The sequence below is a fragment of the Danio rerio genome, chromosome 10 (assembly GCF_052040795.2).
Source record: "Danio rerio strain M-AB ecotype USA chromosome 10, GRCz13ab, whole genome shotgun sequence".
Taxonomy (NCBI): Eukaryota; Metazoa; Chordata; class Actinopteri; order Cypriniformes; family Danionidae; genus Danio; species Danio rerio.
Window position 1 is genome coordinate 18,526,521 of NC_141030.1, and position 27,612 is coordinate 18,554,132.

General features: G+C 37.2%; 3 protein-coding genes across 6 annotated transcripts in view; 1 reads left to right on the forward strand and 2 right to left on the reverse strand.

Annotated features, from left to right (window-relative positions):
• Window positions 1-27,612, reverse strand: part of LOC110440067 (serine/threonine-protein kinase pim-3) — a 35,955-nt gene that overhangs the window by 3,636 nt on the left and 4,707 nt on the right. The window contains exons 2-7 of one of the 4 annotated variants that reach the window (XM_087270334.1): window positions 3,722-3,766; window positions 3,275-3,481; window positions 3,076-3,144; window positions 2,920-2,970; window positions 2,503-2,842; window positions 2,198-2,377 (exon numbers count right to left, since the gene is read on the reverse strand). In XM_087270334.1, coding sequence (XP_087126460.1) covers window positions 2,198-2,377; window positions 2,503-2,806 — 484 coding nt within the window. In that variant the 5' untranslated portion in view covers window positions 2,807-2,842; window positions 2,920-2,970; window positions 3,076-3,144; window positions 3,275-3,481; window positions 3,722-3,766. Of the gene's footprint in view, window positions 1-2,197; window positions 2,378-2,502; window positions 2,843-2,919; window positions 2,997-3,075; window positions 3,241-3,274; window positions 3,482-3,721; window positions 3,767-27,612 lie in introns of those variants that run through there. The other 3 variants (XM_087270332.1, XM_087270333.1, XM_087270331.1) reach the window with 3 other exon arrangements.
• Window positions 6,251-26,981, forward strand: minar2 (membrane integral NOTCH2 associated receptor 2). Its single transcript, XM_087270335.1, has 3 exons — window positions 6,251-6,522; window positions 24,031-24,261; window positions 26,475-26,981. The coding sequence occupies exons 1-3, from the start codon at window positions 6,376-6,378 to the stop codon at window positions 26,664-26,666; spliced, it is 570 nt and encodes a 189-aa protein (XP_087126461.1). The 5' UTR covers window positions 6,251-6,375; the 3' UTR covers window positions 26,667-26,981.
• LOC147842022 (uncharacterized) lies at window positions 12,065-19,919 on the reverse strand. Its single transcript, XM_087270321.1, has 2 exons — window positions 19,773-19,919; window positions 12,065-19,670 (listed from the first exon to the last, which is right to left on the reverse strand). The coding sequence occupies exon 2, from the start codon at window positions 18,972-18,974 to the stop codon at window positions 12,726-12,728; it is 6,249 nt and encodes a 2,082-aa protein (XP_087126447.1). The 5' UTR covers window positions 18,975-19,670; window positions 19,773-19,919; the 3' UTR covers window positions 12,065-12,725.

A 27,612-nucleotide genomic window follows, 5' to 3' on the forward strand; every position in this document is an offset into this window, starting at 1 on the left:
CAAACTTTTTCTGTAACCATAGTAGTGATGTGCGCTATTTGTTAAACCCTTTGAGGTTAGGTGCTGACAGACTGACTGACCGACTGACTGACTGACTGACAGGTGAGTGATGCGTGTCCGGAGAGATACGATTATATTCAGTTCTAGAAACATGATCATATTGGTTCTACTGTTAATAGGGATAGATCATAAGTATGATTTCTTTTGGGATGATTGGGGTGATTGAGGTGTTTTCGCGTTAATGTCATGTGAATCACCACAGCATGCAGGTATGGCCAGATTTAGCCCGGAGAGTGACAGCAAAAAGCAGATCATATGCGTGAGCTGACACAGACCACAAAACATATCAGACTCATTTGAATTGCACAGTAACATGCGTTTTAAAGAGCAACAGTAAGTCAGACATAGTATTACCATTATAGATTAGTCATGACTGTGGTAGTTATGAATCTGATGCACTTGAGCTTAACAGATTTAAATGCAAGATGTATCTGTTTCTATATCTTTTTTTATAATTCTCTGAAACATAACTAAAATTAAATTGTAAGCACTTCTCTATGTGGAAGCCCAAATACAGAAACAGAAGACGCTCTGTGGAAATAGCTTCAGTAAACGGGGTGTGGGGTTTATGACTTAATTAACCTGGATGTATTTTTTTTAGTCCCCAAACTTTGTTCGCTGTAGGCTTTGCTAAGCTAACGCTGTGAAAGCCAATGTCTCCCTTTGCATTGAGTGTATTACATTCAGAGATGTTGTTTATGTTTACACAGATACATTAGACACAAACTAAAGTGTAAAATATTATATTTCAGTAGGCCACCCCTTTAATTAATTGTTACCAATAACGGCTGGCCAAATACGCACACTGTCACCACAGGACTGTGTTTAAATCCCTCATAAAGGAGATTTTTGCATGATAGGTCCCCTTTAATTGTCATTTGTGCTGTGAAGTGAAACGGGGATAACATCAGTAAGAAAAATAACCACAAAGTATTGGAAATAACGTAAATAATGGAAATTTGATGTACAGTAAACAGAATTAAGCTCCTGACATGTAATGTTGCATTTAAGCCCTTACTTATTATTGGAAATAATCTGTTATTCGTGCACATGTTAACGTAGTCACTGACACATTTAAAATGCATCAGTAATATCAAAAATTTATTGGACGTTTTATTGAATATACTGTATTAAAAGCCATCTATACATTCTGTACAGGTCTAACCGGCTTCATGTTTCAAGTTATTTCCAATATTGGCTAATGCTTCGCTTTGCTACATTGAACATCCAGTTTACTGGACATTAAGGCCAATTCACACGGATGCTTTTGTGTGAAAACCAACAGATTAACGGCAACACACACCAACAGGGGTAACACTGAACCTACAAACTCCAACAGACTTGTTTGTTGCTGTTCATCTGTGTGGTGTGTAATGGCCTGTAAATGTGTTTTGAAATGCTACATCTATATTTAGATGAAAGCAGTAATGCCAAAGTAACTGCTGCAACTGGGCATAAAATACATTTTATTGTTCATTTTTTGAGCACAGAATTGGACAGGATGTTAATAACCTTGTTTCTTATACTATGTGTTTGTTTCCCTTTTCTTTTCTGCTGTTCTCAATTAAAACACATTATGCTAGTTTACACTAGCTCATCCTAATGTGTTATTTAGTGATGTTTGTCGCCACCTACTGGACTTATTTCATATCTAAGACTTAGACAACTTTCTTATTGTCTTGCTGACACTTTTCCTGTTGCTGTCATATTATAGATATTATAGACTAGCTAGTGTGCGTGTGTGTGTGTATTTGTGACTTCGGCTTCTCTAGCTTGATACAGAGCCTCACAGACGCAGCAGAGTAAGTTCAGGAACAGCATCTGTTCTCCTCAGTTCCTCTGCCACTCCTGCTCTCCTTCTACAAATCATTGGCAGTGTTTATCTTCACTGAACCTGACAATACAACCCAAGCCATGACTTCTGGATTCAGATAAGTGTGTCACTGGCCACCTGTTCAGTGCAACCAGGGATGGTGCTCAAGATCATCTAAACTGGGCCTATCAGCCGGCGCTGCACTGAGACACCAGCGAATCAGCTGACGGCACTCTGTTACACACAAGACCGTCTTCAGAAACACACAGCAACACACTTCAGCTCGCTCGCCATACCCTCTTTGAATGTGTCTGAATCTCTTGCCTGTTGACAAGCTCCTAGGGAAGGTCAGTCTGCTTCTGGATGTGACCCTCCGTGCGCCTCTGAAGGGGAAACAGTCACACAGGATGTTGTAGAGCGTCACTCTTACTGACAAGACTGTAGCTGGAGTGGCATTGTAGTGACGTCTGCGAAACCACTCTGGAGGAGCAAATGCAGGAGTGCCTGAGAGACACAAGAAGACCACAAACATCTGCTTAAAATGCTCCAGTACAGACAAATTCCTTTTAGTTGATCAGCAGAAGTTCACAAACATCAACTGAACGTTTCCTTCAGTAACTCAAACTCACCTGCAAAGTATTTGTAGGCCGATCTCTTCAGCACATCTCCACAGCCAAAGTCCAGCAGCTTGATGTCCTGGGACTCTGTGGAGACCAGCAGGTTCTCTGGCTTGTGTTTCAGCGCTGCGATCAGCTGCACCAGCACTTTCTTGGTCAGACGCTCGTCCAGACAGCCGTTCTCCTCACAGAAGCTCTGGAGATCTTGACAAGGAGCCGGACGCTCCAGGATCAGGACGTAGCGTCTGGGAGGGTCAAACCAGTCCAGCAGCTGCAGGACACTGGGGCAGGCAGGAGCTGAAGTGACACGGGTCATCAATGCCACCTCCAGCGGCAGCCGACCCTGACCGTCCTGCAGGACAAACCCTCCATTATATCCAGGACTGAATCAAACACAGCAAACACAACATATTTCATACTGGAACTTACAACTTTCAGTCTCTCGGGGGTCCGGTCTTTCGACACATACTTGATGGCCACCTGCAGACAGAGTAAATCACACCTGCCTGATGGTGACACATGACATTTACTGACAGCAACATTTCTAAAGCATGTCTTAATGTAGGATGGAAGAAAATCTCTTACTGGCAGTCCATTAGACCTGCGGATCCCAGCAAACACAGAGCCGAATCCACCTCGTCCCAGCAGCGGGCCCTTCAGGTACAAATCTGCAACACAGAAGAGCACAAGAAATGAAGAGAAAAGAGGAAACATGCTGCAGTGTCTTCAATGACAAATCATTTCTTAACTGAGCCATGAGATCTGCAAGATGAGCTGTGCTGACCTCTGCAAGAGCATTTGGCTGGTCTCCTGGATGAGGTGGACTGCCTTTTCCTCTTGCTGTTCCTCTGGTCTGTGGATGCAGAATCAGCCAAATGTGAAGGCAGAGGAGCCAAAAAACCAGGAAGCTCAGCGGTGCCGTCCCGTGTGTCTGTATCCAGAGCTGCTGTCTGGGTAAAAGCAGCACTCCTGGGTCTGGAGCGGCTTGATGCTAAATTATAATTCACACACAGCAAACACTTTTACTGCTCACTTTTCTCACACTTTCAATCGAGACTTGCAGTTTTTATTGAGCATCTCTGTAGTTTTCCATCATTATAATTGTTTTAAAGAATATATTGTTTAATAAATCTGTTTTGTGACATGTTAACTTCTACAATCTTTTTCATATTAGTCAAACATCGTGCAGCATCATACAATGACAAACTAATGAGCCATTAAAAACACTCACCTCATCTTTCTTCACCCATGTGGGACATGGAAAATGTCCTACAACCTGCAACCAAACAAGAAAACACATATAAAATATAAAAATAAACCAATAACAAAGTAAATAAGAAGAAAAATAATAACAAAACCAAGTGAAAATGGAAAGACTATAACAATAAATGTTATAGTTAATTTCTCTCTGTTCTTTATTTCTTGTGCTCTTCTGTGTTGCAGACTTAAACTTATAAAATTCTTAAAGACAAACACTCACACACTGCATGCTCTTCATAATGTGGTGCAAAAAATTAAGACAACAAAATAAGACAATTTCAGAAGTTACTTTATTACAGAATCTATCAACACAGAATAAAAATAAAAAGGCTGCAACTTAAAAAAAAAACTAAGACGAATACATTTAACAAAATCTCATGTTTTAAAAGATGGTGTTATTTATGCAGATCAATTTAGGGGTCATTCCTTGCTATATTGATATAGCATATTATTATGCTATAATATTATAGGTAATATTTCAGTTCAGGGGCTTTGCTAGGGTCGTAATGGATAAGGGGCTTAGCCCCAAAGAAGCCCTCCCTCCCTTCCCCCCAAATAAGAAGTTGTAATTCACCCTGCTAAAATACCCCCACTTTCAAAAGGTGATTTCTAATCTTAATAATATGATTATAAATGGTTCAATAATAAAATAAATAAAGGGTTTTTGAATTGACAGTTTTTTAACAATAAACTGTGAAGCTTTGTGACATCAAAAAGGAAAAAACATTGATAAATTAACCCACTTCTTCTTTACTAGTCTGTTATGAGTCATATCAGACCTCTTGAGCCTCTTATCACCTCCTTATTTGCAGTTTCTGTGTGTTTTTTGAAAATGTAATTTTCTGCATGTCTTCAAATCTGAAAATATGATTTATTTTACGGTGTGAGTTGCTATGCAATGTGATACAAAGCTACAAACATGTTCATTTGGACCGAGTGATTAACTAAGGTGTAGTGTTGTCAAGATACTGGAATTTCTAAATTCAATACCTTGCAAAAATATTGACATTCTATAGGCTACTATTTTTAATATAATAACAATTGTATCAAAAATAGTACAAAAAATTATTAAATAAAGCTATATGCTAGAAATATGTTTGATTCAGATTTCTTTAGGGGGAGATTTTTCTTCATTTTTCCTCAAAATAGGTTGATGTGGACAGTGTAGCACTTTAAATGCATGTAATGCCTGATTCATTCACACTTGAGCAGAAATTCCAAATATGCCTCACAAAAGTAGCAGAACATTCCAGGAAATCCCTAATATGGAAGAAGGAATCCAGCTATTGCTGTAGTTGAATGAATGAAAATAAGATCTGAATAAACACAAAATGGCTTTAACTGGTCATTTACACGACTGCAACAATAAATGGTCTATACGTGTTCTTCCAGCCATCTTAGGTATTTTCATAAGAATAAAGTTGATTTATAATCCGATGCTAACTGATATAGCGTGTTACAGTAGAATATAACTTAGCTAGAAAATAATATGCTAGATTCATAAACTCACTGTGATTTAACGATTACAGAAACATATGGAACTGTACAAAAACAGAAACAGTGACTGGCTATATCATATCTAGATAAATATGTCTAGATATCTATATCATATCTAGAAAGCTAGTACAATTTTCTAACTAATTCACATGTATTTACATTGAAATGATGCACATTTTATTGATTACAGTTATTTTATTTTTACCAAAACTGCACACTTTTAATACTATGAAAACAAATATTAAGCTTCATCAGTAGTTAGAACTATTTAGTTTGGAGAAACAGTTGTATTATTACCCCATCAGCTTCAGCTCCTCAAAATAATGAATGTATGATGACAGTGCTGTGGCGGGATTTTTTAAACACCTTGTGACAACAGTGCCACTCCTACCTGCTGGAAGAAACAGGTATTGCTGAATAGTAGCTATTTTAATCCAGCCCATTACATTACAAAGCACAGGAGAGGACAATTTCTTCAACAGGATAGCGCTCCCTCTCATACTTCAGCCTCCACTTCAAAGCTCCAGAAAGCATAGAAGGTAAGGTGCTGCAGGATTGGCCAGCCCAGTCACCGGACATGAACATTATTGAGCATGTCTGGGGTAAGATGAAGGAGGAGGCATTAAAGATAAATCCAAAGAATCTTGATGAACTCTGGGAGTCCCACAAAAACGCTTTCTTTGCCATTCCAGATGACTTTATTAGCAAGTTATTCGAGTCATTGCAGAGATGGAGGCAGTCGCCCAAGCTCATGAGAGCCATACACAATATTAATTCTGTATCCACTGCACCATTGACTTAAGATTCTATACTGAACATTATTTCTGTGACTTTTGCCTAAGCAAAGTCAGACCTTACTGTCCTAATTAAAAATCAAGGCATGATCATATTTTATTTTGGTGAAATAAGCGTAATCCTTTGCCTTTCATATAAGCCACTTCTGATACCAAATGATCAACTAGTTCCTAAAACTTGGATAGGTGACGACGTTTGTCAGGTAGGGTAGTTGTAGGTGTGACACTAGCCCTTCACTAGTAGGTATCAGGTAGAGTTACATCATGAATAATTAAACTCTCACAATGAGATCAGAGTCAGTAAGGCTCATTTCAGCCTTACGCAAGTCACAAAATGGACATAGCCGTCCTGCCGAACAACAATCATCCAGAGAAATTCCTTCAGCTGGATGTGGGAATGTTGCCGGCTACACATGGAATGTTTCAGATTGGCGCTGCACTGTCTCGCCAACGGCAGTGGCACAACAGGATGTACTCCCAGGTAAAACTCTGTTAGCATACAGACTCAGGCTGCCACAGGGAAGGAGAACGTGAGAGCTACTTTGTGGGAAAAAAAATTTCCTGGAAATGAAGCTTACGCTTATAGATTACAGCAAGCAAATTCCATTATAAGCAAACCGAATTTACAGCATAGCTATTTTTTGTAATAATAGCGTTCCTGTAAGTTTATGCTGTAAATTTAGCAAATAGCCTACTACAAAGTTTTTGAACGATATAAAGTGCTTGAATTATTCTGAATTATTGGTAATACAACTACAATAGTAGGCTAATATAAACAAATGCTAATATAAACTTTTCTACAACCACTATATAGGCTATATTGTATATTATACAACAATATACCAAAGTTTACTCTGGTAAAATCTACACTAAAGAATTTTTACAGATTATCAGTTGACCATACAGTAAATACTACATTTAGGCCTATATAGCATTCAATAACTAAGTGAGAATACTATACAGTATAATAGACTTTACTGCACTGTAAAAAGTTTTCATATTTTGTGATTCATGTTTTTATTTTTAATTTTCCCCAATTAATCATGTTTTAGAAATGGATTATGGGGCCTTGATCATTCCTCCAACAACTTTTAACCTCAAAAAGTTCAAAAAGGTGACTTTTATTAACATTGTAAATAGATTAAAGTAATATATTGTTTGGACTGGCTTTGTATATTATAGTACAAAAACCTTGTTAAAAAAAACCTCCAGTACATTTTCTTTTATTTTACAGATTCATTTCTTTATATATTGTTTATTATAATACGTTATAAAATTTCAAGCAACTAAAATGTCAATAAAAGTCACTTTGTTAAAATGTAATCTTGACTTATAGGTTAATAAAAACAAATAACCCAACACTTTAATTTTCTATAACTACCATAGGCTATAATGTATATTATACAACAATACACCAGTTTACTGCAGTAAATCTAAAGTATATTATAGAATTTATTCCAGATTATCAGTTCACCATAGATACAGTAAATACTACATTTAGGCATATATAGTATTTAATAACTAAGTGTGAGAATACTATACAATATAATACTGTAGACTTTACTGCACTGTAAAAGTTTTCGTATTTTGTGATTCATGTTTTTATTTTTTATTTTCCCCACTTAATTATGCTTTAGAAATGCATTATGGGACCTTGATCATTCTTCAAACAACTTTTAACCTTAAAAAGTAAAAAAAATAAAAATAAAATAAAAGTCTTGTATTAACATTTTTAATAGATGAAAGTAATATATTGTTAGGGTTGGTGTTGTATATTATGGTACAGAAACTGCTAGTACATTTTCTGTTATTTTAAAGATTTATTTCTTTATATATTATTTATTATAGTACATTATAACATTTCAAGCAACTAAAATAGTTTAGTGGGTTAATTCAAACAAATAACCCAATACTGTAGTTTTCTACAACTACTATTTAGGCTATAGTGTTTATTGTACTACATTAAACCACAGTTTACTGCAGTGAAATCTAAAGTATCTTATAGAATATATATGTATAAAGTAAAATGTATATGTAAAAAGTTTTCATATTTTGTGATTCATGTTTTTATTATTTTTTTGTATTTGTTTCCAACTAATTATGCTTAAGAAAATGCACAATGGGACCTTGATTTTTCTTTTAACAACTTTTAATCTTAAAAAGCTTCAAAAAGAGGCTTTTATTAACATTTTAATAGTTTTAAGTGATATATTGTCTGGGTTGGTGTTGTATATTACACCACAAAAACCCTGTAATAAACTTCAGTACATTTTTTGTTATTTTACAGATTTATTTCTTTATATTTTATTTATTAAAGTACATTATAACATTTCAAACAACTGAAATATCAATAAAAGTCATTTGACTTATAGGTTAATAAAAACAAATAATCCAAGTTTTCTACAACTATTTATTACAGATTATCACTTCACCATAGATACAGTAAATGTATATATTTAGGCTAATATAGCATTCAGTAACTAAGTATGAAAATACTATAATATATACAGTATAGTAGACTTTACTACGCTGTAAAACGTTTTCATATTTTGTGATTCATGTTTCAAATTTTTATTTTCCCACAATTAACTATGCTTTAGAATTGCATTATGATCTTTTTTCCAACAACTTTTAACCTTTAAAGTTTAATAATAAATGAATTTTATTAACATTTATTAACAGTTGGTGTTGTATATTATGCTACAAAACCATGTAATAAACCTCCAGTACATTTTCTGTTATTTTACAGATTTATTTCTTTATATATGATTTATTATAGTGTATCAAAACAACTAAAATATCAATAAAAAGTCACTATATTAAATTGTAGACTTGACTCTTCAACATCAAACATTGACAAAGCAGAGATCAAGGTCCCATAATGCAATCAATAACAGTAAATAAATCAAAAAGAAATTGTTGATCATAAAATATGGAAACTGTTTACAGATATTTTTTTACAGTATATGGCTCAAAAATACTGAAGAATTTACAATAAATTACTCTACTATTTTATTCATGTGAAAGGGAACAAAAAAAAAAAGTTTGGCTTAACAAGCACCATTTGATTTATTAGATTATATTTATGCTGCAATTCAGTGTTTCTCAACCACGTTCTGGACCTCCAGCTCTGCACATTTTCCATGTCTCCATAACCAGACACCTGATTCAGATCATCAGCTCATTAACAGAGACTGAAACACCTGTAATGGGTGTGACAGAAAAATGAGACATCCAAAACATATAGTGTTGGTTGTGCTCAAGGAATGTGGTTGAGAAACACTGCTAACTAACAAGAAACAAAAGGGGTAACCAACAGCGCTTTAATTTTCACCAAATGCTTTGAATTTATTAACAATATACTATGCTGCTTACTTTATAAAAGACTATTGTACCAAGTCCAACTTCTCCACCCAACCATCGCATCAGAGCATATCTGATGTTTAATCTGCATGCTGCAATGCAGCTGAAAACAACCAGCACTTTTCAGCAATTCCTAAACAAAATATATGATAAAGCAAAGTATTTTAAACCCTACACTGTTAGACATTTCTGTAAATTACACAGTTATTTACTGTATTTTACCCAGTGTAATACTGCAAATTCCTTTTACGGTAAATAACTGTATTTACCGTTGCATTATGGGAATTTAGTGTGACGTCGAACAACATATACAGCGATGTACTGTATTTGTAAAAATTCGTGTATTATACTGTATTTTCCACAACTGCTTCAACGCCACCTTGCGGCGATTCGACTACTCTGCACCACATTTTGCCAGAGGACCCTGGAGCAATTCTGGAGGACAATTTATTAGTGTGCCTGAAGAACATACTGGATTTAACAAACTTTACTCTGGTAAGCTGAGGCAGTGTTTCATTTTACAGAATTTTTTGTGGACGAGAATAGAACAAAGTAAAGTATAAAGTTGGCTATTATTATTTTCTCTGGCTTGGCGTTATTTCGCCCATTTGAGAAATATATCATCTATTAAGATGTTACCTTTATTTAATTTATTACATTAACACTACTATTACTTTAAATAAGACTGTTTATGACTATTAGCCATTGTTCTCGTCATATCTTTTTATTTATTTACATAGGAACCGGTGTTGCAGCGGGTTTTGGTTTAGGAGGGAACCAGAGGTATGCAGACAGTTTTGGAGGACACTTAGCACGAGACAACGGTCCGGCAGAGAGTGTTTTCCCCCAGAAGAATATGAATGAAAGACCAACAAATAATCCAGGGAAAAGCGCGTCTGTCTGTGCTGACAACACTCGACATTGATTTGAGCACCTCTATTAGCATTTGTTTGCTCGGCAACATTGGCTGAAGCGATCTTAAAATGGTAATGTTAACTGTTAGCTAAACTGAGCTAAGTTAAGTTTATACTGAATTGGACTCAAACTCATTTTAACGTGCAACGTTTAACTTATATTGATTTATACTATATATATTAGATGTTGTGAACTTATTTTTCTCTGGTTTAGAGTAACTTATAACGTTAGCTTGAGAAAATAACATCGCGACGTAACCTATAAGAACGTTAACGTAAATCTATAACGTTACAATATGCATAGAGGTAAAGTTGGTTTTATATTCGCACATTCGTTCATTTAGAAGACTATACTGTTTACCATGTTACTTTGAATATTCGATCAGAATTAGCATGCCAGTATGACTTGAAATCAACATTAACACTGTTTATTTGACCGTGAGCATGTTGTACTTTGATAGTCATTAGCTGCTAATATGATTTCGCTATTTAGAGTTTGCAAATAATACTTTTATGAAATTAAATTATTAAGGGGGAAGTCTGAATCTGCTAATATAAAACCAATTTTACCTCTATGCATTATGCTAATAACCACCTTTTTGCTATTTATTGTTTGCTAATTATTTTTTTATCACAACTCTTGACATTTGGTTTAACATAATTGTTACCATTATATTTTTTTCTGTTTAGATATGGCACTGGCACAGCAGCAGGTTTTGTCTGAAGAAACAAACAGCATTTCAGAGGAACATCTTGATCAGCACAGCCTTATGCTTAAAAAATAAGCAAGACCAGTAAGCAACCAAGGTAAACAAATAAAAAAAAGTTGTGTGGAGGTTGTGGATTGTAGCATGGTATTCTTATCTGTATTTTTGGCTTTTTTATGGTCTCAATATAGAATACTGGGAGCCTGCCTGTGCAAACTGGACCTCATACAACAGTAAGTACTGTACATCTATTTGTTTTTCAATATATTAACGTTACTTTTAATACAAAATGTGTCACATGTTTAGTTGCTAGCTAAATAAAAAAATCGTTTTCCCTTTTTTATTAAACCATTTAGTAGTTTTTTTTTTCATCTTTGTTTATAATATTTTTTAGCAGATTGAGGTCTGTCATGGGTCAGACATTTCAAAATACAATAATTAGTATTGGGATACATGCATTTGTCTATGTATTAAATGTCTTTTTCCCCATTTCATGTTGCCTAAATATTTTGTAATAAATAAAATAATACAATTTTTTGTATAAATAATTCCAGAGGATGAAACAAAATGCACAGCAACAACCAGAGTGAGCCAGAAGAAGGCAGGAGAAGTAGTGAAGAGAATGACAACCATGAACAACAGTGTGTTATCCTTCTTTCACCAGCTAACTGAGAACTTGGATTAGGTGAGACACTCTCAATAATTGTATCAGTATTCAGTCTGTTTTAGTTTATTAGGAATACATAAAACAAATACTCTAATCTGTCCTGCCGTGAATCAACCCATCACAAATGCTACAATGTTTTTGTAAAACCTTGTTAGGGAAAAAAATAAACAGGACATTCTGGTTAGTTCTCTTTTAAACATGGTAGTGAGCAGGTTATGAGCAGGAGCCAGTTGCTCAGTACCAGCTGAAAACTACCCCAACCTAGCTGCCATGCTTCAAAATAATTAACCAGTATATGATTTATTTTTTTTAAACAAGCTTCTTCTATGCTTATTATGCCGCCCTTAGTCACAACGCGAAGGCTGAGGTTCCTTTTTCACAGATGTTTAATGCACTTATCGACACAGATGCCGACATCAACACCGTAGAACTGTATAAATGATTACAATAACAACATCAGATACATTCACAAACATAAGGATTAAGCATACAACTTTAAAATAATTAATGAACAAAAAATACATTCACATACCACTTTGCCTGCTTGTAAACTAAGAGAGGAGGGATACATCCTTCGAAATCTTGATTATAGCACTTATGACTTACAAAAGAAACGTCCTTAAATCTTTGCGTTACTTTTCTCTTTCACTTTCATGCGAGTGCCAAACCCGGAAGTAGTATTGTAGCTGGGCAAGATGGGAATGAAATTAAAAAATGTCCAAAACCGTCAGAATGAATAACTTTTGCTCAAATGAGCCATAGATCGGTAAATAAGTCAACAATAAGCAGTTTAAAATTATCAAAAATTAAAAATTATACATATTAAACTAATCACAAGTTATTTAAGAAAACACGTTTAAAGTACACTAGCGCCATCTAGTGGAAACAAAATACCACTGCTTTATGACAGCAGTTACACTCCCACCATCACACTATGTGGGATCATTACAGGAGTTATGCATATCAAAAAAATTTCAGTGACCCTTTTGTACATGTTAGTTATACACAACGTAATTTCCCTCTGTTTACCTCCTTAATCAGCTTCAACAATTAATACTGTTTTGTGTATTGGTCTTTCTAAATAAACTGGCTTACTTGTGCGTGCACCTTTACTATCGAGTGTTGCATTACTGACAAGTAGCTTAAGCCTTCTCACTCTACCATCAGCTCCTGGGACAACTTCTACTACCTTGGCTAGCTTCCACTGATTTCGAGGTGCTAAGTCATCTTCCAGCAGAACAATATCATTTTTCTGAGCATTTCTCCTGCTCTTATGCCACTTATTTCTCTGCTGCAGACTCATCAGATATTCCTTTCTCCACCTGGTCCAAAACTCATTCGCTAGAAACTGAACTCTCTTCCATCTTTTGTGAAGATATAGATCTTCCCTTACAAACTCTCCGGGAGGTGGTGCAATGATAGTGGGCTTCATTGTCAGTATGTGATTAGGCGTCAGTGGTTCTGGTCCCGTAGGATCATTTATGTGCTCTGAAGTCAATGGACGACTATTGACTATTGCCATTACCTCATACATGAATGTTCTCAAGGAAGAAGTGTCTAGTCTATTTGCAGCCTGGTCTAGGATAGATGTTAATACACTCCTTACAGATCGTATCTGTCTCTCCCAGACACCACCCATATGACTGGAGGCAGGTGGATTCATGCTGAAAGTACATCCAAGCTCCTTTACACGTTCCTCATTCACCCCTTTCATTAACTCCACAAACTCTCGCTTAGCACCAACAAAGTTGGTACCTTGATCGCTGTACAGCTTACTCACATTGCCACGTATTGCAATGAAACAACGCAGAGCGTTAATGAAAGCATCAGTGCTGAGATCATCAAGCACTTCCAGGTGAATGGCTCGTGAACACATGCAGGTGAACAGGAGTCCATATCTCTTCAGTTCTCTCCTTCCTTCCTTAACATAGAATGGCCCGAAGCAATCCATGCCACTATATGTAAAAGGTGCGGTGGTTTCCATCCTTTCTGGAGGCAGGTCAGCCATCTTCTGCTCCTGATTGCGTTTCCTTAGTTTTCTACACTTCACACATTTGTAGATGTGAGATGAAACTTCGCTGCTGCATCCCAAAATCCAAATGCCATTAGAGCGAATTTCATTTAAGGTAATGCATCGACCTTGATGTTGCACTTTCTCATGAAAATGTTTTATGAGAAGATGAGATACATAATGACCCTTGGGAAGAATGGCCGGATGCTTGACATGAGGGTGAAGTTCAGCTTGTGTCAATCTTCCTCCCACCCGTAAGATACTGTGATCATCAATAAAAGGGTTCAACTTGTACAGCTTATTGGACCCCTTTGAATTGACTTCCTTTCCTTGTCTTAGAGACTTAATTTCCTCACTGAACACTTCCTCTTGGACTGTATGTATTATGAATTGCTCAGCATCTTGTCTTTCTTCAAGCGTTGTGGCTTTGTTGGATCTTTCCACCAAACCTTTTACAACTTTGACACATCGTCTGAGTCTAGCTATGGCCTTGACTGCCCTCTTCCAGTCAGAAAACCGTTGCAGGCGTTTGGACAAAGAAATTTCTTCCTTGGCCTCGGTGGTAAAAACCTGTATTCTTTTGAGTTCTGGATCTCCCTCGTCAACTTCCTTTACTTTAACATCTTCCTTAGGGAGTTCTCTTTGCCATAGGAATCTTGGACCCGTAAACCAGTTTGATTCCATAAGTTCCTTCACAGCTAGTCCACGAGAGGCATGGTCAGCTGGATTCTGATCCGAAGCAACATATCTCCACTGACTAGGCTCTGTGTTGGTCCTGATTTGCTGAATCCGGTTGGCTACAAAGACATGGAAGCGCCTTGCATCATTATTGATGTAACCAAGCACAACCTTGGAATCAGTCCAGTAGTATTCACGGACACAATCCAATTCCAGTTCTCCTTTAAGAAGATTACCAATTCTTGTGGCTACAACTGCAGCTGTGAGCTCCAATCTTGGAATTGTTGTCACCTTTGCTGGTGCCACCCTGGCCTTACCCATAGCAAGAGAGCAATGAACTTCTCCAGACTTGGTCACCATCCTTAGGTATGAACATACTCCATAACCTGACACGCTGGCATCAGCGAAATGATGCAGTTCATATTGTTGGACATCCTTGAACGTTGAAGGCATGTAACAACGTGGTATCTTTACCATAGACAGGTTATGCAGATCACGAAGCCAAGCTTCCCAATGCAGCCTGAGGTCATCAGGAAGTGGTTCATCCCAGCCTATCTTGTCATTACACATTCTTTGTAAGGTTCTCTTTCCAACCAGGATGTAAGGTGCAATGAATCCAAGAGGATCAAAGATGGAGGCAATTGTGGACAGCACTCCTCTTCTTGTGAAGGGGTTTTCCTTTACTAGCACTCTGAAATGAAACTCGTCTGAAGTTACACACCAATGTACTCCAAGTGCCCTTTCAATTTTAGGTTCTCCTAGTGCCAAATCGAAGTCAGTTGCACCTTCAGTACATTCCTCTCTTGGGATTGTAGTGATCACTCTTTTGTTGTTGGTGATGAATTTGTGCAAGTGAAGCTTCCCAGTATTGCAGAGCTCCCGAGCCTCTTTCACAAGCTGGATTGCCTCTGCTTCTGTGTCCACACTCACCAAGCCATCGTCAACATAAAAATTACGCTGTATGAACTTCACTGTGGCTTGATTAAACTTGCCTTTACCTTGTGAGGCGAGGAATTTAAGGCCAAAGTTAGCACATCCTGGTGAGGAGGCAGCTCCAAACAAGTGGACCTTCATACGAAAAACTGACGGTGGACATGCCATTTTGCCTTCTTCCCACCACAAAAACCTGAGGTAGTCACGATCCTTTGGGGCAACATAAAACTGATGGAACATCCGCTCCACATCACACATAAAGGCTATCTTCCCCTTCCGGAAGCGAGACAAGACTCCAACAAGGGTGTTTGTGAGATCAGGTCCTGTCAACAAGTTATCATTCAGAGAAGTGTTTTGAAATCTGGCAGAGCAATCAAAGACAACGCGAATCTTGCCTGGCTTTTGTGGGTTGTAAACCCCATGGTGAGGGATATACCATGCAGGCTGATTTCCTAACTCCCTTTCTGGAACCTTTTCAGCATCGCCTCTTGCTATTATCTCCTTCATGAAGGCTAGATAATCCTTGTAATACTGCTCATCTCTCTTCAAGCGCTTCTCCAAGGATTTAAGTCGACGTTCTGCACACACCTTGTTGTTCGGTAAGTTTGGTCTTTCACCCTTGAAAGGCAATGGCATCTCATAATGCCCATCTTGTTGTTGCCTAATACCTTCATTCAACTTTGCAAGAAACCGTAGATCTTCTTGTGATGTAGAAACATCTTCATTGTACATTTCAACAAAGTCTGACTCAAACACCTTTAAGATATCTGCTGGAGTCATCATCACCTTAACCTTGTTTCTATAAACAAAGCTGACTTCTGACTTAAGCTTGCGAGAAGGTTTGCCAGCTGGCAAAACTTGTTTTGTGATGATCCTATGGCTCGTGCCAATCTCATCTTCATAGTCACCTATACAGTGATTGTATCCGATTATGGTCCAGCCCAACACCGATCTTTGAGCAAATGGCTGATCTTCATCACCTCTGAGAACTTCTCTAGGAAGTAAGGCTTGAGGACAGTTATAGCCTATTAACAAGCCTATTTCACAGTCAAGTGCAGGAGCCATTTCACCTGCCAGATGCTCTAAATGAGGCCAGTTATTTGCTGTTTCACAGGTGGGTATATGGGACCTATTTGCAGGTATGTAATCCCTTGTATACGTTGCTGGGAGTTGGATTTTCAGTTTTGAATTGATTCCTCTTACTTGCAGTCCATTCAATTTGCAACTAGACACAACCTTCGTTTTAGAAGTTATTGTAGAAATCTTGAGTTTAACTGATTCTCCCTTTGCTCCAAGTAACTCAGCAGTGTCCTTCAGAATGAAAGTGGTATCACTTTGAGTATCAAGCAAGGCGTACACTAAAGTCTCCTTCATTGGTTCAGTTTTTGTCGAAACATATACTGGAACAATGGATGAAGTATAAGTGCCACTCCTTTCTTGGATTACTCTGTTTGATGTCGCAGACTCAGATTCTTGTACCCTCTGTGATTCAGATGTTTTGCTTGCCGACTTTGGGTTACCCCTTAACCGATCTTGATTGATTCTAGTTGTTTGTGCTGAATCCTTACTCACTCTATCTTGATGTAAGCATGTTGGATGATGTCCTTCACATTTTCCACACACACTCTTAGAGGTACATCCCTTAGAGTTATGACCTGCCCTGAGGCAGCCAAAACACAACTTCTCTGCTTGCACAAACTTTAATCTTTCTTCAATTGGTCTTTCCATAACCTTGCGACACTCATGAAGACTGTGGCCATACCGCTTGCAAAAGATACACAAGATGCTAGTTTTTTCACTGGAACTAATAGTGAATGTCTTGGCACTTGAATTGCGATTCCTTTGAAGCTTAGGGTGATGTTGGTCAAACTGTTTAAATCTTTCTTGTTCTGCTGGTTTTATTGCTTGCAGTGAAGTAATAGGATTGCATGCGATTCTAGCTTCCTTATTGAGAAATTCAACAAAGAATTTGAAGTCTGGAAATCTGTTGTACTCATCTTGGAACTTAGTAACTGCTCTGTTCCAGCGTGAACTTAACCACTCTGGCAACTTAGCAGATATCCTTTGGTTTTCAACACAGTCATTCAGAGCTTGTAAACCTTGAAGATAAGGCATTGCTGCTTCAACGCTGCTCAGGAAATCGACAAATTCCTGAAGGTCTTTGTTGTCCTTATTACCAATCTTGTGCCATGACTGTATTTTGTCACGATACAACTTGCCCACTACAAACGGATTGCCAAACCTGTCCTCCAGTACTTTCCATGCTGCTATGTAGGCTGCTTCTGTCCCAATCAGGAAGTGCCCTTCTATAGCTTTCTTGGCTGAGCCACTTACATACTTGCGTAAAAAGAAAAGTTTTTCTTGAGCCGGCAAGTTCTTACAATCAATTAAAGTCTGAAAGGACAGTTTCCAGTCATTATACGTCAAAGGGTCTCCTGAGAAAACAACAGGTTCAGGAATTGGAATTCTATTGGCTGTAATTGCTTCAGCAAGAGCCTTAACAAGGTCAGAGACTCCATTGGGAGCAGCAGATGTGTCGGACTGTGCTATGTGAGCTTGGGAAGGTTGATTAAAAGAAGTAGTGTCTTGAGTGAGCATTAATGGTTGTGAGGGAGGAGTATGAAGGTTTGGTGGAGAAACATAATCTCCTTGTTTCTGTAAAAAAGGGGAAGAAGAATGCGATTTTACTTCATCATTGATGCTTTCAGCATAAACCTGTAGTCTTGCTTGTGCTGCATTATGTCTTTTTAGTTCTTCCAATCGTTCCACTTCCTTTTTCTTCTCTTCCAACCTTATTTTTCTGGTTGTACTTTCTGAGATAAATTGAGCCTTTCTTCTCGCCTTCTCAGCATCCATTTCTCTTTCTAGAGCTTCTCTTTCAGCAGTTATTCTTTCATCTTCTGCCTCAAGTATCTTAATTTCCTCTTCGTATTGATGCTGAGTCTTCATTATTTTAAGCACTTCTTGTGTAGCTGCTACTTCAGCTGCTGCTTCCTGTCTTTTCTGCAAAGAATCATGGGAAGTCTGGCTGAACAACTTAGAAACAGACCTTGACATATTGGAAGTTGCTGAAATTATGCTGGACACAGTGGCTTCAAACACTGAATCTGAATCAGGCCAAGGTGAATTCTCAGCTTCTCCATTGAGAAAACATTGAGCCTTTTTATTTGCAGCAGTAGTAATGGCAAGACAGGTATCGTTTTTCCTTCGAATTTCTGGCTCAGGGCTTGTGATGTTTCTTATTTCATCATAAAGTTTGTCAACCTCAGACTGAAGGGCATTAATGGTGCTCACAACCTCAAAAATCAAATCCATATCATCATTATCCTTCATGGCTCTTTTCAAACCATTAATGTGATACTTCCATCTTTTATACTTTTGCTCAAAGCTTCCTTTTAGATTGTTCAGTCTAGCTTCTTGCAACGTTTTACCCTTATCAGTGAGTATACGCACACGTTGGCTTCTTCTAACATCTGAGGTCTGTGTTTTATCTGCACTGACCTGAAGTTGTTGTACTTGTGTAGCTACTTTATCCTGCTCAGCCACTTCACCCTGTTGTAATGGTAGAGTCTGTTCTGCATCATCGCTTTTCTTTGCTACTGGATCTGCACACACAGCTTCTTTAGTGGACATTACCGTTTTTTCACTTGTTTCCGACATGACAATTCTGTATTTTCTATAATATGATATTCAAAGGAGTGTATCCTAATTTTCAATAAAGCTAACCTTTATCTAATCTTCAAATCTTCAAATTCAAATTTAATAGCGAAGCTATCTCAAGTAGGCTTATATCTTAACCATATAAATTTAAACCATTGTATTGGAAGTACCAAAAATATGAATACAGCTTGTAAAATATGATCAATGAAAAATTATAATTTATATGACAACCCAGAACTGTCTAATTCAGTCTTTCAATAATATAAATGATGCATTCGTTTGTCCCTTTAGTCCATAAAGTTTAATAATCCAACAATTATAGAAAAATGTCCACTTTTATCCTTAAATGAAGATGATGGAAATACCAGCGTTAGTTAAACTTCAACAGCAGTTCACAAACCCTTGTGCTGCTTCCAAGCACTATCTTATATGTGCTTGCTTTCTTCAGCCCTTTTCCGACTGCTGCGTCAACCACTCTGTAGCAATCCTCTTGAAGATAAACCTCTCCTATCCACCATCCTTTACCTCTTGCTGGTCAACATCCACATGCAGGTATCATCTGATGGTCCTTGCCTTCACCGATGCAGTGAAGTGTTCTACTATGCCGCCCTTAGTCACAACGCGAAGGCTGAGGTTCCTTTTTCACAGATGTTTAATGCACTTATCGACACAGATGCCGACATCAACACCGTAGAACTGTATAAATGATTACAATAACAACATCAGATACATTCACAAACATAAGGATTAAGCATACAACTTTAAAATAATTAATGAACAAAAAATACATTCACATACCACTTTGCCTGCTTGTAAACTAAGAGAGGAGGGATACATCCTTCGAAATCTTGATTATAGCACTTATGACTTACAAAAGAAACGTCCTTAAATCTTTGCGTTACTTTTCTCTTTCACTTTCATGCGAGTGCCAAACCCGGAAGTAGTATTGTAGCTGGGCAAGATGGGAATGAAATTAAAAAATGTCCAAAACCGTCAGAATGAATAACTTTTGCTCAAATGAGCCATAGATCGGTAAATAAGTCAACAATAAGCAGTTTAAAATTATCAAAAATTAAAAATTATACATATTAAACTAATCACAAGTTATTTAAGAAAACACGTTTAAAGTACACTAGCGCCATCTAGTGGAAACAAAATACCACTGCTTTATGACAGCAGTTACACTTATGTTAGTCTGTTTGTCCTTATCCAGAGTTCTTCATAATCCTGGACTGGTCCAAATCCTGACCAGATGCTGTGGTGGTCATGGAGGAGTGAATCCTAAAAGACACACGTGATCAATGAGTTTCCGCATTGATCCAATGGGCCAGCCTGACCACCCACTGGTGAACTTTCAAGCCTCCGGTGCCTAGACTGCGGCCTTGCACAAGTTTGGCTAGAGGAGAACTGGTCGTGCCCAACTGAGCCTGGTATCTCTCAAGGGATTTTATTCTACACTTTCGTCAGTTGGTGAAGTTTGTTCCATGTCACTGTCGCCACTGGATCACTTGGCTACGATTGGTGGATCGGTGGATTTGCTCTTCAGTGTTTGGACTTTCAGCAGTGACATTTACTGCTTCAATTCTGAAAACTGGACTGAAGCAGCTTCAATTTACAAGAACTTCTATGTTAAGCTGCTTTGACATCATTGATCTACATTGTAAAAGTGCAATAGAAATAAAGATGAATTGCATTTGAACATGTGAATTCAGACCTTGTTGAGCATTTGACACCAGAATTAGTAATATTTTGAAGTTGGGTTGTTTCTGAGTCTGCTAATAGTTACAAATATTTATTTTTCCAACAATATGCAATTCAGAAGTTTAAATTTTTATTGTACATGTATGTTCTAGTGCTTTGTGTGATTTATTTATTTTTAATGTGTTGATTTTATTGCTTAATGTAATTTTCACACATTTTCCTTAAATGCTTTAAGCATTATTAATGTTTTAAAGAATGGAATATTTTGTAATTGTGTCTGGTTTAACGTCAGTAGTACTTAGTACAATTGGGGTTTTTTTTCTCAACAATATGCAGGTCAGACACTTAAATTAGTTTTGTACATGTATGTTAATGTGCTTTGTCATTTTCAGTTTTTTTTCTTAAAATAAAATATTTTGAATGATTGAAATGTAATGTTTTTACACATTTTTAAGCTTGTTTTAAGCATCTCCAATGTTTTAAATAGAGTGTTTATTTTGTTAATTTATGTAATTGTGTCTTTTTTAGGTCTATAGTATTAAAATAATATTAATAAAATTATATTATAAAATATTTAGGACAAAATTAAAAGGTTTACAGTAGCTAACTGTTAACTTAGGTTTTTACAGTAGTTAACCATTTTCAGACACTACGGTAACATGCTGTAAACGGATTTACAGTTGTATACTGTAAATCTAAAATACAGTAACTTACTGGCAACAGTGTTGCCAGTAAGTTACTGTAAAAACCCTTTGAAATGTCTAACAGTGTACTGAATAATTGGGTTTTAGAAAAAAGTGTATATTTGACAGAAATAGTTGCCTGAGATGTGTTTCAAAGATGTTCATTGACTAAAATGACTTGCATTACCCAGTGTTGAGCAAGCTACTTGAAAAATGTAATAAGCTGATATTAGCTACTCTACTTAAAATGCAGCCTAACTACACTAAAATCTGTCTGAAAAATGCACTTGGCCAAACTTGGCCAAAGTAGCTACATCTCAGCTATTTTTGCAAGTCAATCATGTCTTAGTGATCAATAAACTGTCAATGACACATATGAGGCATTATTGTTCAGTTCAATTATTTACAAATAAAAATATATTTGCAAATAATATGCTGCACTAAACAGAAACAAATGATAGAATATGACAGCAAAAACAAAAATCCAATAAAACCAGGTGTTACACATTTAAAATACTATAGTAATTTATAGTAAAGTAAAATATTAAGAAATAAGCATTGTATTATATATACTATACATGTATATTTCTGACTTTTCATTAATGAATTACTCTACATAATGTAGTAACATTAGTAACAAACTAATAGTAATTACCATAGTATACTTTAGCTTTTACTATAGTAAACTATATATATATATATATATATATATATATATATATATATATATATATATATATATATATATATATATATATATATATATATATACACAACAGTTCTGTCGTGCCGTGAGATATTCTGCAATAACAGCACTAGTCCAGCCTCTTAATCCTTCACCTTTGTATTACTCTGCACACATACAGCAAGCAGAAGACAGTTTGACAAATATTTCTGCAGTTGGGCAACATAATGTACTTTTTGGGCTTTTTTAGTCGGGAATGCAGTTGTTTAGATTGCAAAAACTGTTTTTGTTTTAGATTGCAGTTAAATATAGTACCTATCTTAAAATATTTATAATTTCTGAGAAGCAGTGATTCGGCAGGCCATTAGCCGCATTGAGTGGACCAAAGACGGTTGACGTTGTCCATCCACAGGAGGGCGACAGAGGCTGCATAATATATTTTTTATATAATTTTTTATATTTGCCCCTACCCCAACCTTAAAATCAACCGTCAAAGAAATGTAAAAACAGATCTGGATCTGGAGTCTTCTCTATTAGTATAATCGATTAACCCAATGCAATTTTACAGCAATTCGTAACTTTTTGATTTAGTGGCTAATTCGTATGATCTAATACGTACAATTTAGTACAATTTGCTCATTACCTAATGACGGTTAGGTTTAGGGGTGGGATTGGGTGCCACGCCTCATTTTTAAAATCGTATATTTTCATTTGACTGAACTCGTATTTCCCATTTATTGTATTTTATTAGTGTCTGCCCATACCCCAACCTTAAACCGAACCGTCATAGTAATGTAAAAACAGATCTGGATCTGGAGTCTTCTCTATTAGTATAGCTTAATAACTATGTAAACCAGTGGTTCTCAGACTTTTTTCATCAAGTACCACCTCAGAAAAAAATTGTTTCTCTAAGTACCAACAAAATGAGCATTACTGAAATACAGTAGCGTAGTAGGCCCAGTAAAGCAGCTACAACTCTGCACAGTTAAAAAAACGTGGCAGATTACCTCAGAAATATAGGCTATATGTCATATATGGCATATTATATCCATCATTTTTGGTAAATTTTGAAATGTGTGTAGCATGTACATGACATATTTCATTCCTCCGCGTACCACTAGAAGGAAGCCTGCATACCACTAGTGGTACATGTACCACAGTTTAAGGAACAACTTATGTAGATGGATGATAACAGCCCCTACTGAATCATATCTATCAACTGATAACCACTGATAACACCCATTTACTCAAGTATTTGAACAGAATTCAAATTAAATGTACAGGTCAAATAAAAATCCTTTCAAGTCCATAAATATGCCTTTGTAAGTGTCTACCGATTGTCGAATCTGGTTGGGTTGTTCAAATGATTTTCCTTTATTTTAGAGAATCATTCAGGTTTTCATTCAAATTTAAATGATAGAAATGACTCAAAATTTCCAAGTAATCACTTTGGTCGTCCCAATTGCTCACACATTTTAAATGTAAAATGAAAGGCTCATATTTTGTATTTTAAATCATGTCAGGGTAGCCCAGTCCCGCTTGAGTCCTCAACTGAATCTGACCAGTATAAACACAACAGTCTGGAATTTTCTAGTAATACTAAAGACTCTCATTAAATTGTCCAGGTGTGTTTAATTAGTGTCAAAGCTACAATCTACAAAAAGTGGCCCTTCAGGGCTGTGTAGGGGGAATATTTAATTTGTTTCAAACGTGATAGAACATTAACCTTTTTGGAGGCACTGATTTAATTTTTGAACTGATGTACTTGACATGAAAATGTCACCAGAGTCTTGTTGTGTGTGTGTGCGTGTGTAATTAGACTGCATAAATTACATGTGAGAGCTTCAGACAGGAATGAATATACTTTCAGCAATACATTTACATTTTTCTGTAATTACAGCATTCGACAGAGAGGTGTTGCACAGCATGACTGTATTGATTTTGTCCCGCTGACATTTCTCATTGTGTGTTGTGCTTTGTTGCGAAGGGCAGGGAGAGAGGAAATGAAGAAAAGGCTTCAGGAGACAGTCATATGTTTGAAGACAAAGAGCTGGAGAAACACATCACTCCTCAAACTCTGAAACCGAAGATCAAGCAGAACCCTCTCTATTCTCACATCAACATCATTCAGACTGAAGAGAACAAGAGCAAACCCTCCTGGACCATTCAGGACTATGACAGACACACTTCACATGGCCAGCTGGCAGACTATATGAAGGTATGTTATCAGTAAATAGAGACAAATAAACAATTGAATGACAAAAGAAGACATGGTGTGAAAATGATTTAAAGCATATCCCATTAGTTACCTAAAAATGTATCTGCACACTTCAATATTTTGTACAAATTTATTTGCCCTCATAAACTTTTATAAAATACCATAACCTTCCCTCTGCTCACCACACACCAGCTTTTGGTAGAGTGGAGAGACAGTGATAGAGTCAATTCGGTGAAAGGGGATGATTGGAAGGCCATGATCGTCAGGGCCTACTTTGGCCAGGACACCGGGGTTACAATTCTGCTCTTTCACGATTTTTATTGACCACAGAGAGTCAGGACCTCGGTTTAACATCTCATTTGAAAGACGGTGCTCACTGACAGTGAGGTGTCCACTTCACTTTTACTGGGGCATTAGGACTCACACAGACCACAGGTTGAGCGCCCCCTGCTGGCTTCACTAACACCACTTTCAACAGCAACCTAGTGTTCTCCCATCCAGGTACTGACCAGGCTCAGCCCTGCTTAGCTTCAGTGAGTAACCGGTCTTGGGCTGCAGGGTGATATGGCCTTGTATGGCTGTATAACCATAAATTCCAGTTTCAGCAAAGTTGAGGGTCCAGACGCAATTTATTTACAGCTTAGTCATTTACAGCTTAGTCATACAGGCAATGGTCAAAGCAGGAGCAAACATGACTAAAGCCCTGCTCACACTGTGAGATTTCAGCCACGTTTTTGTCATCTGTGACAAATTTGGGAAATTCTAAAAGATTCCTGAAATCCTAGGCTAAAATGAGTGATCTTTGATTGTTGGTTTGACATGTTCACAGACAGCTGCTTAGTGCTCGTTGAGATCATATTTTCTCTTCGATGAAGTTCTGGCAGTGCCAACAGTTTTCAGACACTTCACTGCAGTGTGACAGGCGCTGAGATATGCGTCAATCTAAGAACCAATAGAAATGCAGAATCTGATGATGCAATCCATGCAACGATTCAAACGACTGAGGGGAAATGTCAAAAACAGTTTTTTCTTTCTGGTTTCATTATTGAGACATGCCGTGTGCAAAATTGCTGCTACAAATTGCACTTTTGCTTTGAGGAATCATTTCAGAACGCGGGATAGTGAAAGTGTCACAGCTGGATGACGTCAAACTCCAGGGGCATTTCCTTCGTGTTTGGCACGTCTTCATTGTAGTTCAGTTTCCATTTAAGTACAGTGAACTTATTGTCATGTTCAAGAAGCTATCTGAGATGATAACGCGCCATGCCTATGACATGGCGCGTTATCGTGCTGGAAGCAGCCATCAGAAAATGAGTGCACTGTGGTCATAAAGGGAAGGACATAGTCAGCAACAATACTCAGGTAGGCTGTGGCATTGACACGATGCTCAATTGGTACTAATAGATCCAAAGTGTGCCATGGCAAAATGGATCCATGCTTTCATGCTGTTGACACCAAATTCTGACCCTACCATCCGAATGTTGCAGTAGAAATCAAGACTCATCAGAGCAGGCAACGTTTTTCCAATCTTCTATTCTCTTGTTCCATTTAAGTGAGTTTGTGCGAATTATAGCCTCAGTTCTCTTTTTAGCCAACAGGAGTTGAATCCGGTGTGATCTTCTGCTTCTGTAGCCCATCCGCCTCAAAGTTGGACGTGTTGTGCTTTCAGAGATGCTCTTCTGCATGCTTGGTTGTAACGAGTGGTTATTTGAGTTACTGTTGCCTTTTTATCAGCTCAAACCAGTCTGGCCATTCTCCTCAGGCATCAAAAAGGCATTTGCGTCCACAGAACTGCCGCTCACTGGACATTTTCTCTTTTTCGGACCATTCTCTGTAAACCCAAGGAATGGTTGTGCGTGAAAATCCCAGTAGATAAGCAGTTTTTGAAATACTCAGACCTGCCCATCTGGCACCAACAATCATGCCACGTTCAAATTCACTTAAATCACCTTTCTTCTTCATTCTGATGCTCGGTTTGAACTGCAGCAGATCATCTTGTCCATGTCTACATGCCTAAATGCATTGAGTTGCTGCCATGTGATTGGCCGATTAGAAATTTGCGTTAATGAGCAGTTGGACAGGTGTACCTAATAAAGATATATCATTTTCACATACATTTTAAAAATAACTTCATTATTGAAAGAGTGGGTAAAATATAAAACACTGCTTTTGCTTTAAGGGTAGTCTAGTCAACTGAAATTTATGTCTTTCAGGAAGACCCAAGAGATCTGAGCTTCTGGCTGGAAGATCTTTATACCCCTGGTTACGACTCACTGCTCAAGAAGAAAGCTGCTGAAATGAAGAGGAACAAAATTTGTAAAACATTTGCATTCATCACTCTGTTCGTTTGTGCTGTCATGATCATTATTACTGTGCCAATAGTGGTAAAACAATCAAGAGACTGATGGAGCCATGCCAACTGTGTAGTCTATAGTCTGCATCCATTCCTACATTCTGACAGTTCAGCTAAACAACAGCAAACACTTCACATCAATTATATGTATAATCCTTATTTTGTCTGAAAGGCTTTTGAGCTAAATTGCATCTGTTAATTGTCTGACAGTGATAACAACCCAAATCAAACACACCTGAACCAGCTAATCAAGCTCTTATTAGATATAGAAGCTTCCTGGCAGGTGTGTTGAAGCAAGTTTCAGATAAATTCTCCAGGACATCAGCCCTCAAGTTTGAACAACCCTGCTCTACAATCTAGATGTGTACACACACACACACACACACACACACACACACACACACACACACACACACACACACACACACACACACACACACACACACACACACACACACACACACACACACACACACACACACACACCTGCCACTTTATTAGGTACATCTTACTACTATCAGGATGTTCCCCTTTTGCCTTTTGAACCGCCTTATTCTTTCGTCAGAAAGATGTATATATGTGTGTGTGTATATATATATATATATATATATATATATATATATATATATATATATATATATTCATTCATTCATTCATTCATTTTTTTGTCGGCTTAGTCCCTTTATTAATCTGGGGTCGCCACAGCGGAATGAACCGCCAACTTATCCAGCAAGTTTTTCAAAAAAATCAGTTGAAGGATGAATGGACACTACAACATACTAGAATGGGCCGGTATAAGATTCTGATAGTATGATAACCTTGGATAAAACTATCACTGTTTCACGATTTTACGGTATTGTGATTCCTGCTCTAATATATGTTCTTTTTTTAATGTCTGGGTAAAAAACAACTTATTTTCCCCTTTGAACACAATCTATTTTATTTTGTGAAACAATTAAATTATTTTTTGGAGCAGTAAACATGTCAGACTCAAATCA

What these genes read in the sequence shown, in the direction of transcription:
- minar2 (XM_087270335.1), top strand. Translation starts at nt 6,376, where the DNA reads ATGGACATAGCCGTCCTGCCGAACAACAATCATCCAGAGAAATTCCTT. An exon ending in ACAACAGGATGTACTCCCAG is followed by an intron (nt 6,523 to 24,030) that starts GTAAAACTCTGT and finishes TTTGTTGCGAAG; the next exon opens with GGCAGGGAGAGAGGAAATGA. An exon ending in AGCTGGCAGACTATATGAAG is followed by an intron (nt 24,262 to 26,474) that starts GTATGTTATCAG and finishes TATGTCTTTCAG; the next exon opens with GAAGACCCAAGAGATCTGAG.
- LOC147842022 (XM_087270321.1), bottom strand. Translation starts at nt 18,974, where the DNA reads ATGTCGGAAACAAGTGAAAAAACGGTAATGTCCACTAAAGAAGCTGTG.